General features: G+C 26.2%; 1 protein-coding gene across 1 annotated transcript in view; it reads left to right on the top strand.

The window, feature by feature from the left end:
* The first annotated feature begins 592 nt into the window (after positions 1-592).
* The window catches only part of LOC122505118 (ankyrin-2-like), a 31,776-nt gene continuing 21,208 nt past the window's right edge, over positions 593-11,160 (top strand). Inside the window, exons 1-3 of the mRNA XM_043616578.1 lie at positions 593-792; positions 2,782-5,168; positions 7,360-7,486. Of these exons, the coding sequence (XP_043472513.1) occupies positions 2,882-5,168; positions 7,360-7,486 (2,414 nt within the window). The 5' untranslated portion in view covers positions 593-792; positions 2,782-2,881. The remainder of the gene's footprint in view (positions 793-2,781; positions 5,169-7,359; positions 7,487-11,160) is intronic.

The following is an 11,160-nucleotide window of genomic DNA, read 5'->3' as shown; positions in this document are numbered from 1 at the left end:
GTATCCCTGAGAAAAATAATCCACAAAGGAAAAAAATTGATGCACAAAAAAAATATTGTTTTGGGAATTGCAAAAGTGATGCTCGTTGCAAGTCTTATTTGACTGGAAATTATTACTTTATTTCTTTCCCAAAACCGTTTAACATTTAGAAATTGAAATATAAGGAATGAAAATATTCGAAGTAATTGCAAAACTATTGTCAAGTATATCGAAAATGAGACCTTTGGGTAAGGTTATGTTCATAACATAACCTTATTTACATGTAAACAATATAGACTTTTTTACCCTTTAAACACTGACTTCAGCTTTATAACCATATTTTTAATTGACAGACAGTATTTTTCTCTACCTGTTCAAACATTAATTTTGCTTCTGGAATATCATTTTCATCGAGTTTTTAGTTTGAATTGTTATTAGCACAATATACATTCTGACACACATTTGCAAATATTTGTACTATTGTGGGTCGGCCTAATCTATGATTGCAATTTGGAAGTTGTGAATTGTACTTAATAGTTCTTATAACTTTGCAGCTGAAGTTTCCATTCTACTGCTGTTAATACATTTATCATTTTTGATTTATGGTTATAAATGTCAATTGTCTCTTGATGCTCTTGATTTACAACAATTACAATTCAAGTTCTATAAATTGTTATACGTATTATAAAATAAAATAAATATACAAGTTAGAAAATCTTGTTTTCTAAAATCCAAATATTTTAAAGTTTAATGTTTCGTCATGTAAAATCGTCGAGTTTATAAAAGCGATATGTTGATATTGCATTAATCATGGTTAGTATTTTTAAACGAAATTAATTTAATTATGTATTTATTAAGTGTTTTTCAATTTTTTAAAAATATACATATATCGATAATAAGTAAAGACAATATATTACAAACAATAACAAATTACACAAAAAAAGTCGCATGTGCTTTATATATAGTTACGGTGCACAACATAACCTCAAAATACACGTTGTTTCCGTTGCTGTAAAAGCTGTAATTGACGCTTTTGATATCATTTCTCTTTTTTTTTGCTTTAATTTGTTTAATTTTTATAAGGTAAATGTCCCTATTTGTAGACTACTTAAATTTCCTCTACATTTAATAGTTAAAAAATGCCTTTTATTTTCTTTTTACAAAAATCTTTTTCTTATGTAAAGAAGATATATCAATTTTTAAACAAATACAACTTTAAATAAATTTTTATTGTCAAAATATAGTAAAATATTGCGTTTTTATGAAAAAATGTTAAAGTACCAATTTGTAAACGCTTACATTCTAATTGTCCCAAGTTGTGGAAAGACGTGTACCAATTAGTGCACTTCCAATATTTTAGTCAATTTATTAATTTATTGCAATAATTTAATATTATTAATTTTAAATTGTTAAATTATTAACTACGGGGTTATAAAAAATGATGTTTTGAGATTTTTTAAAATAAATTACAAAAGTTAGAACTCAATAACCTCAATGTTAAGGCTCTATTGACAAAGAAACAACACTCACTTTGACACTGACAATTTTGTCCAATGATTTAATACATTAAAAGTCTGTTTATTTGAAAGTTAACAATATTTTTGAAAAATTCGAGTATTAAGGTTATTTAAAATAATATCTACTTTTATATAATGTAAAAATTGTATTTTTATAAATAGATTTTACTTCTCGTTCACAAATAGGAGCATATGTAATTTGTGTGTACCGATTTGTATTTTTCAAGTTTACGTTAAAATACACTCACCTTTACATGTACCAGCTGTTGAAAAAGTTAAATTGGTATCAAATCTCATAAATACTCACTTTAATTTATGGAAATTTAGTTTCTTCTTGCTCCGTTAAACTTTAAAATGTTAATCTGTCAAATGACAAATGATACAAGATGGCGAAATATTTCGTTTGATTGTTTGCAGATGGCAAAAGGCTATATTTATGTATTTATTTTACAGGCATCACAGTTTATTACCAAAGAATCCAAAACTGTAAGAAATTTGTGTATTAATACATTGTTAATATAAATTTTAACACATTTTAATTTGTTGATTGGTATATATTTTTTGTCCTTTTTTTGAGGGAAAAAATGATCCTTTTCCCTTTTTTGAGGATAAAAGGTACTGTGATGCCCGTATTTATTTAAATGTTAAATTTATATTTAAATGAATGATCATTTATTAAATATTATAAATACAAAAACCAAATTGACATTTATCAAAGTTTTTTAATATTTGTGGTTTCTTTCGATTACAGGATTCCTACAGAAATCCGAATTTAAAATTCGATACCATTTCCATGATTTCCATGATTTCCAGATTCTGTAGGAACCCTGAATTAATATTCCCTGATTTTTTTCTGACTAAAAAAATTCTCTGATTTGCATAGTTTTTCCCTAACTTGTGGCCACTCTGAATAAGAGCTACATAATATATTCTTGTTATAATAAAATTTAAAAACTTTAGGAAACTCTAAGAGAATACTGATATTTAATGCTTCTTTGCTCAAATGTAAGATACTGATTTATCATCTTTCAATAACTTCTGTGAAATAAACAAAAACTAATAATTAGTATATTCTGATATTATTATCTCTGTAACATATTCTTTTTTACTTTTTTGAATTCAAAACTTTAAACAGAAATACTAATTTTACAGCCTTTTCGGTTCCTAATGCATTTCGCAGTTTAATTTAAATGTCAAGATTTAAATCAACATTAAAATCATGATTTATATCAAGTTGATTTAAATCATTGAAGCCCTGACACATTTTTTTAAATTTTTGTTGTAGAATTTGTAAGTGGAGAATAATACTTCCTATAATTGAGATTGTAAACCACCGTTAGAGAAACAGTAGACTACATTCGATTCAGTTTCTCCTATTTGTCACCATGGATCTTGATAATGATTACATCGACACTACTGACTACAATGAACTGTTTCTCGCAGTTCACAATGGAGACTTAAATCTTGTTCAGTCTCTACTCATGAAACATTCGTCGAGGGAAATAATTCGTGGCAGGACATTGCTGCATGTAGCGACTGTAAGAGGGCATACGGAGATAGCAAAATTGTTCACCGCCAAGCGAGACGAAACAGGGAACACACCTCTGCATCTGACGATAATGGGGAACCAACCTCAGGTTTTCAAACTTCTTTTAGAAGAGAGTAACGTGAACGCAAGAAATCTTAAGAATGAACGACCACTTCACTACGCAGCTTTGTACAATCGTTCTGAATTTGCAAAAAAACTTATAGATAATGGCGCGATTCTTGAGGAAAAAGATAGTCAGGGTAAAACACCTCTTTACGCTGCATTGACGAATGGGAACGTTCAGGTAGCTGAAGTTCTTTTTAAACACGGTGCTGTTTTAAGTGATGACGATTTGACAAATATGACTTCTCTTCGTCACGCAGTTGGGAAAGGAAATTTTGAAATGGTAAAGTTGCTCATGGTGAATGGATGTAACAAAGTCGATGTTCCAGCTGATAATGATTCTTCTCTTAAACTTGCCGTATCGTCCGGACGTTTGGATATTCTAGAATATCTCATGAAAAACGGTTTAAAAAGCAGTGAAACTATCAATAAGGATAGACTCAACTTGTTTGAAACAAGTATAAAGAATTATCACTTGAATATTTTTAAGTATTTAGTGGACATTGGTGTGAAGACAGAAACAGTAGATGACATATTTTATGAGGTAATTAATTTGAAACGTTATGACATGTGGGAGTATTTAGTAAAATTGTTGTCGACAATCTATGCAAAAGCGCATTGTAAAGAGAAGCAGCTTCATTTTTCGGTGCGAGCGGGCCAATCGGAAGCTGTTAAGGCAATTGTAAACGAACCAACAAACGAATATGAATCCGATCTATTCGCTAAAAAATTGGCAGTTTACATCGCTGCTGAAACTGGCAATGAAGAAATATTAGAAAATCTTCTAAAAGCTGGTTACCCCGTCGATAGCTTATTTAAGGTAATAACTCCTCTTCACGTTGCCGCAACACTCGAGCACCCGGGATTAGTAAAGCTTCTCTTGAAAGCAGGAGGTGATATTAATTTACAAACTGATTATGGTCTCACCCCATTGCATTTTGCAGCAATTGCAGGAAAGCCATCTGTTGTAAAATATCTCCTAGAAAACGGTGCTGACCCCACTATAATCTGTAATGGCAAAAGATCACCATTAGTAATGATTTTGGACATATTTTCATCAATTTTTCTTCGCAGACCTACTTCTATTTTAACATTCAAGAAATTGACAAAAGTCACAGAGTTGTTAATTCGGTATTCAATCAATGAAACTAGTGACACGGGGTTAAACATGTTAATAACAACCGCAGCTCAAATAAAGGTTTCATCTAATAACGTCGAAGAAAATAATCCAAATCAAGGTTCAAGTGGGCAAACACCGAAGAATGAAGCCGATAATTCTGCATTTCGTCCCGAAATCCTCAGATGCATATTTAATTATCTATCCGATAAAAAAATCGAACACTTTTCAGAAAGACTATTAAACGACCACTATCTACTTGAGCGTACGCCGGAACTACTGAATCTTTTGATGGAATACGATGACTCGAAATCATGTTGCGATGTTAAATTGAGTCCTAATGATAAAAGCTACAAATCCAAATTACTTGTGATCCATTATTCTAAAACCTATGCCGATCTTCTTAGTGTTAATCTACAGGATACTTCGTCAGACTCTGATAAGGGTAAAACAGTTTTGCAGTTGATAGTAGCTCGCTTAGTGTTAATAATCAGAAATCGTCATTCTTGTTTGTTAAAATTTTGCCGAAGCAACAAACTTGATATGTGGAGAAAGAAATGTGTGAAGGAGAGGGTCAGAATGCGAAAAACGAAAGTAAGCAATGATTTAAATATCACTTTCTATGATGCTTTAACCAAATCAGCTGATAAACTTGCAGAGTACGCAAGCAACAGGAACTTTCTAAAAGCAATCGAATCTTCCGAAGAAAAATTTCCAGCGTATGCTGAGTTTATAAAAGCAAATGTCGAACTAGCAGAAACTAGAAACAAATTTATAAACGAATGTTTTAGTTTCATGTCCAGTTTGGTTAAAAAATGTCACAAAATTCGAATTTCCAAAGCTGAAGTCAATCAAATTTTCAAATATCTGTCAATTGTAGATTTGCGAAGATTTTCAGCAGCTTGTTCATAAAAAATATATTTATTGTTAAATTGACAAAAGTAATTCAACATTTAGAATTATTAAACAATAATTTGATAGTAAATAAATAATTGCCTTCGAATATACAAATGTATATTACTACAACATATATTACATTGTCAACTAAGCTTGATGCTTAAAAACAAAGTATTCTGAAATAATGCCGGTATAAATGTAAATTTAGGCACTTTAAATATCACTTGCCTAATTATTTTTTGTATTTTATAAAAGCAAACTTAAGTTTATTGAAATTAGAATATGTTCTTCCATTATTAAGTGAATCACTATAATATCATATTAAATACTACAGCTGCATATGATATTAAAATAAAAAGTACTCCATTGTATTGTTTTCTTTCTTAACTCTCAGTAAGATTGTCTCTTGTGTTCAAATCATAAATAAAATTGTACTTTTCATATAATGTAACGGAATAAAACTGTGATTTCGTGAAATATGTGTAATTAAACTCTCAATTAGTTCTTTCCAACCCTGCTACGCTCCAAAAATTATATTATTTTAAAGACTAATTTCTTTGTCTTGTAAACTATGAAATCACCACGAATTTTAATACAAAAGCTTCAATTTTTTCTATAACTTACAATAATTTATTTTCAAATAACTTAATATTTCAAGGCCTATCATAAAATTATGACTTATAAATTATTTAATGAATAATTTTTACAATTTTCATAAATACTAAATTGATAGGAAAATTTAATTAAAAGTACTTTAAAAAAAATTGAATTTTGGAAATTTTACAAATGATTCCAGAAATTTAATTATTTTTAAAAGTTATAAAAATTCTTCACAGAATTTGAATTATGTTCAAAAATATTTTTAAAAATTATCAAAATTTCAATCATCTTTACACTGAAAAAAGATTTATTTGATTCAAATAACCAATTAATTGACTATTATTAATTAAATATTTACTTGAATCAAATAATATTTATTCAAGTCAATTAAATGTGGTATTTGCTTCAAATACTGTAATTGTTGGTTCAAATATCATTTAATTGACTCCAATAAATATTATTTGATTCAAGTAAATATTTAATTGATAATAGTCAATTAATCGATTATTTGAAACAATTAAATTTTTTTCTCAGTGTATAAATAATGAAATTCTCCTTCGAAATTCAATTATTTTTAAAAATTTCAATAAAGTTCTTGACAAAATATCACAGGAATTCAATTATTTACAAAATTTGAAATAAATTTCTTCGAAATAATCAATTATTCTCATAAGTAATAAAACTTTCACGCAGGAATTCAATTATTTAAAAAAAATTTAACAAAATTTTTTTCAAGAATTCAATTATTTTTATAAATAATAAAAGTCGTTGCAAGAATTCAATTATTTATAAAAATAATAAAATTCTTCGCAAGAATTCAATTATTTTTTATAAACTTGAATAAAATTGGTTTGAAAGAATTAAATTATTTTCAAAAGTAATAAAATTCTTCTCCGAAATTCAATTATATATATTAATTCTTCGAAAAATGTATAATTATTTTTAAAAATTTTATTAAAATTTGTCAAAAGGATTCAATTATTTAAAAATTTGTTGATAAAATTCTTTATGAAAATTCAATTTTAACAAACATTCAATTATTCAATAAATTATTTACTTTTTAATTTAAATAATTGAATTTTAATACATTTTTTTAAAGTCGAGTGATCACCTTCTTCGTGTTTTGTAATAATATATTCTTATAAATTGTTGAATTTCAAAAAGGTTTGAATTTGAATGTTTTGAAGAATTTTAATTCCTACGGAAAAAATAATGATTAAATATTTATTTAAAAAATAAGTTATTGATGTTTTTGAATAATTTTACAATTAAAAAATTTGCAAATAAATGTAATAGAACATTTTTTTGAGTATCTAATATTTTTTAGAGTGAATCAGAATATTCTTTAGGGTCAAGGAAAAAGTCAAAATCAGTCAGGAAAAGGTCTGGAAATCTGGAAAAAATAAAATTAAATATTTGTGTCAACCCTGCTGATTGCAAGATGTAAACAGTTTCATACTTTTTCCTTTTTATTCTTATTTATTTTTGTTTTCGATTATACACAATCTTTAATAGTTTTGTGCGATTTTCTAGAGATTATATAAAGAAGGTGTCCAAATTTCTATGATCACTTACCATGGAATTACTTTATAATGTAGTCGAAGTTGTCGAAGTTGCAGAGAAAAGAAAAGAGTTCATCAACGAGTGCACTACCTTAATGTTTAGTTTGGTTCAAAAATGTCACAAAATTCGAATTTCTCGAGCTGACATCGGACTTATTTTTCAGTATCTCTCTATTATAGATTTGCGGAGATTTTCAGCAGTTTGTTCCTAAAATGTAATTTTTATACCGAATTAACGGAAATATTTTTTATGTATAATTTGTTAAGCGTCTTTCTTCTACGATGAAGAATATACAGAAGAATGTCTTCAGAATGTACAAAATCAAAAGAAGTTAAAACTTTTGTTCCCAAGAATGTACTGAATAGTAATTTAAACTTTAATAATAATTATTCAATTTAAGTTGATTGTCGAGTTCAAATTTATAGACATAAATTACGATTACACAGATAACTAAGCTTTGAGCTTTGAAACAATATTTTTTGATGTCGATACATTAATACTAACGAACTAATCGCTTATTAAAAAGTTTGTTTAAAAAGTTTTAGCAATGTGACAAACAAAAAATGTTTTTTTTTTTTTGTTAACCCTCAGAGATGTGTTTATTCCTATAAACTGTGAGAATCTGTAAATACTACGTTTCATAAAATATGAAAATTTAATACATACATTCTTTCCTATTTGTCAGTAATTTATTTTCCTGTAATTTCCAATATCTCTCTAATTTCGGGTTACGAAACTAATAAAATTTTTTATAACTACGTCATTTTTCAGTTTTCAGAAATTTTAAACTTATTATCATAAATTTAAGAAAGCAAATTAAAAGAACCTTTAAATTTAGACTTTTTTAGAAATTTTTACAAATCTTATTTTTTAATTTCTTTTTGTTGTTAAAAGTAACAAAATACTAGGTTTCAAATGCAAATATTAATAAATGAAAGATAAATAAAGTTTTAAATGTTCAAATGAGTGAAATATTTTTTTCAATTTCAATATTTTTAAAAATATTGAAAATTACGTTACCCAGAAAAATTTAGAAATTATTTTATTTTATCAAATTTTTGAGTTAATAAGCAGACATTAAAAATTTTAAAGTTGACACTTTTCTTAAAAGAATGTTATTCTTATATTTTAACATTTATAATTTCGAATCTGATACAATTTAATTCTTGCAGAAAATTTTATTAAAATTAATTAAAAGAATTGAATTATTGTTTAAAATAATTTTATACAAAAAACGTTTGAAATTAATCAAATTCCTTCAAGAAATGCAACGAATGTAATTAAAATTGTTCTAAAGTTAATTGCGAATTCTTTTGAAGAATTTTATCGAAATTTGTGAAAATAATTCAAAAACCTTTCCAGGAATTTTATTGGAATTTAAAAAAAAAATTAAATTCTATTTAGAAGTTGTATTAAAATTCTAATAAAAATAATTATAAATCCCTCCGAAGAATTTGATAACTTTATGAAAATAATTCAATACTTGTGACGAATTTTATTAAATTGTTTGAAAATAATTGAATTGTTTCGAAGATTTTCATTAAAACTTTAAAAATAAATTAAATTCTTGCAAGAAATTCAATTAATAATGTATTGAAATTAATTTTTTCGACATTTTTTAAATAATTAAATTCTTTTGAGAAATTTTATTGAAATTTTATTATAATTTTATTTAAAATAATTAAATTAATTTATGAAACTAATATGTCTAAAATAGAAAATAATAATAAAATTTGTCAAAATCTAAATTCAATTTTTTTAAATTTTTAAGTTCCTTCAAGGAATTTGATTAAAATTGTACTGAAAATAATTAAATTAAATTTTTATTAAAATTTATTGGAAATAATTTTTTTTCGAAAAATTGTATTTTTGAAATTAATTGAATTCTTTTGAAGAATTCAATTTAAATTGTATTAAAAATAACTGAATTCATCTAAATAATTGAATATCAAAATTTTTGAAAATAATTGAATTCTTTCTGCGAAACTTATTTTTGAAAGAAAATTGAATTCTTACCAAATCTTTGAAATTCTATAATTGTTGTAAATGTATAATAATATTCAAATATAAAAAATTATTAATTTGTTACCATTTTTAAAAATTTAAAGTTTTGAATAATATTATTCAAAAATTTTAAATACATATAATAATATGTAATTGAGTTTTGGAACGTTCGTAAAAAATTGTTTAAATGTTTTTGCATTGAAAGTATTTCGAAATTGGCTTTTTCATTATTCAAAAACCTGACCATAAACCGCGCTGTTTCGGACAAATTTCGTATTAGTCCGAAATCAATCCAAATTTTTAACCATTATTAACCCTCATTTTTTCATGGCTTTAAATTTGTTTTTCAATTATTATTGTTTGGCGGTAACGTCTTGGAGCGGTATTCATAGTCCCGACTTTTTTTTTTTTTTTTTTTTTCTTAAATGACTTGAAGCTACCCATGTAGAAATTTCCCTACTTGTCCCTACCAAATGTTGGATTCTGATTAGAACCATCCTAGAAAATCTACTCTAGAAAAATCTGTCTAGAACCTCGCTAGATTCTGACTAGAATCTCTAGTCTACAAAAACTAATCGGTTTCCAATCAAATTCTAGTTAAAGAATTATTATTACTAATTTTGTATTATAAAGAATTATTATTAATTGACATTATTATTTATTATTTTAATAATTTAAATAATTTAATAACTTTATAATTTTTTAATTTAAATTATTATTAGATTATAAAGAATTATTATTAATTGAAATTATTAGATAATTCAGACTAGAAAAACTCACTAGGACCTTATTGATTTCCAACTAGCGACAAACTAGTGTACAAGTAATATACATAAATTGTCTTTCTATAAATAAATATTTTTATGAATTGTCAAAAACATTTTAAAGTATAATTGCACTTACATATATTTTTAAATAATTATTTTTACGGATAATATTACAATATTTAGGTAATAAAAATTAATTATACTCACATAATTAATATTTATTTGTGTCTTATTCTTTTAATTTACTTATTAAATAAAAGATTTTTATTTAATAAAATTGTTTTATTGGAATTTTATGTAAGAATGTTCTACAATATTAAAAATTGGGTTTCAAATATGTTAAAAAATGAAATAATTAAATAATATGCAAAATTTTTTAAAAAATAATGCTGGTAAAAATTATTTAACTAGAATTTGATTGGAACCCGACTAGTTTTTCTAGACTAGAGATTCTAGTTAGAATCTAGCGAGAGCCCTACTAGAGATAGGGGCAAATGGTGAATTGCTGCACGGGATGTTATTTAAGCGGAGGTGCTTCCAAGCTATCACGGCCGGGAGGTATGTGTATCCGACTGGAGTCCCCAAGGTCCAAGGTTCGATCCCCCATGGGCACGAGATTTTTCAACTCAAGTTTCAGGTTTTTCGTGTACAACATTCATTAATAATGTTAATATGAATGAAGAATTTAATTATAAATAGGTTAAGTTGAAAAATAATAATTTTTAAAAGTCAACTAGAAAATTCTAGTCGGGGCCCTATCAACACACAGCTAGTTTTAATACTAGTTCCCGACTAGATATTCTAGTCTATACCCCATCTGCCGACCGTTATGAAAGTAGTTGGGTTCTAACGATTTTCTCTAATCAGTTCCCCACTACAGATAGGGAATTCTGGCTAGGACCCCATAAAATTCCAATCTCAATTTCTGCATGGGTAGGCCAACTGTCAGAACACACATAGTCCCGACTTAAGCAAGGACTTAAGCTTTGCTTGATCAAGTCGGTCTTATTCGAATGAGTCGAGCTTAAGACCGTATGTATTCATAGTCAAAAATAAGCAATTGCT

The sequence above is a fragment of the Leptopilina heterotoma genome, unplaced genomic scaffold (assembly GCF_015476425.1).
Source record: "Leptopilina heterotoma isolate Lh14 unplaced genomic scaffold, ASM1547642v1 Lhet_343, whole genome shotgun sequence".
NCBI lineage: Eukaryota > Metazoa > Arthropoda > Insecta > Hymenoptera > Figitidae > Leptopilina > Leptopilina heterotoma.
Note: the sequence above shows the minus strand (reverse complement) of the source record. Positions and strands in the feature narration are given on the sequence as shown.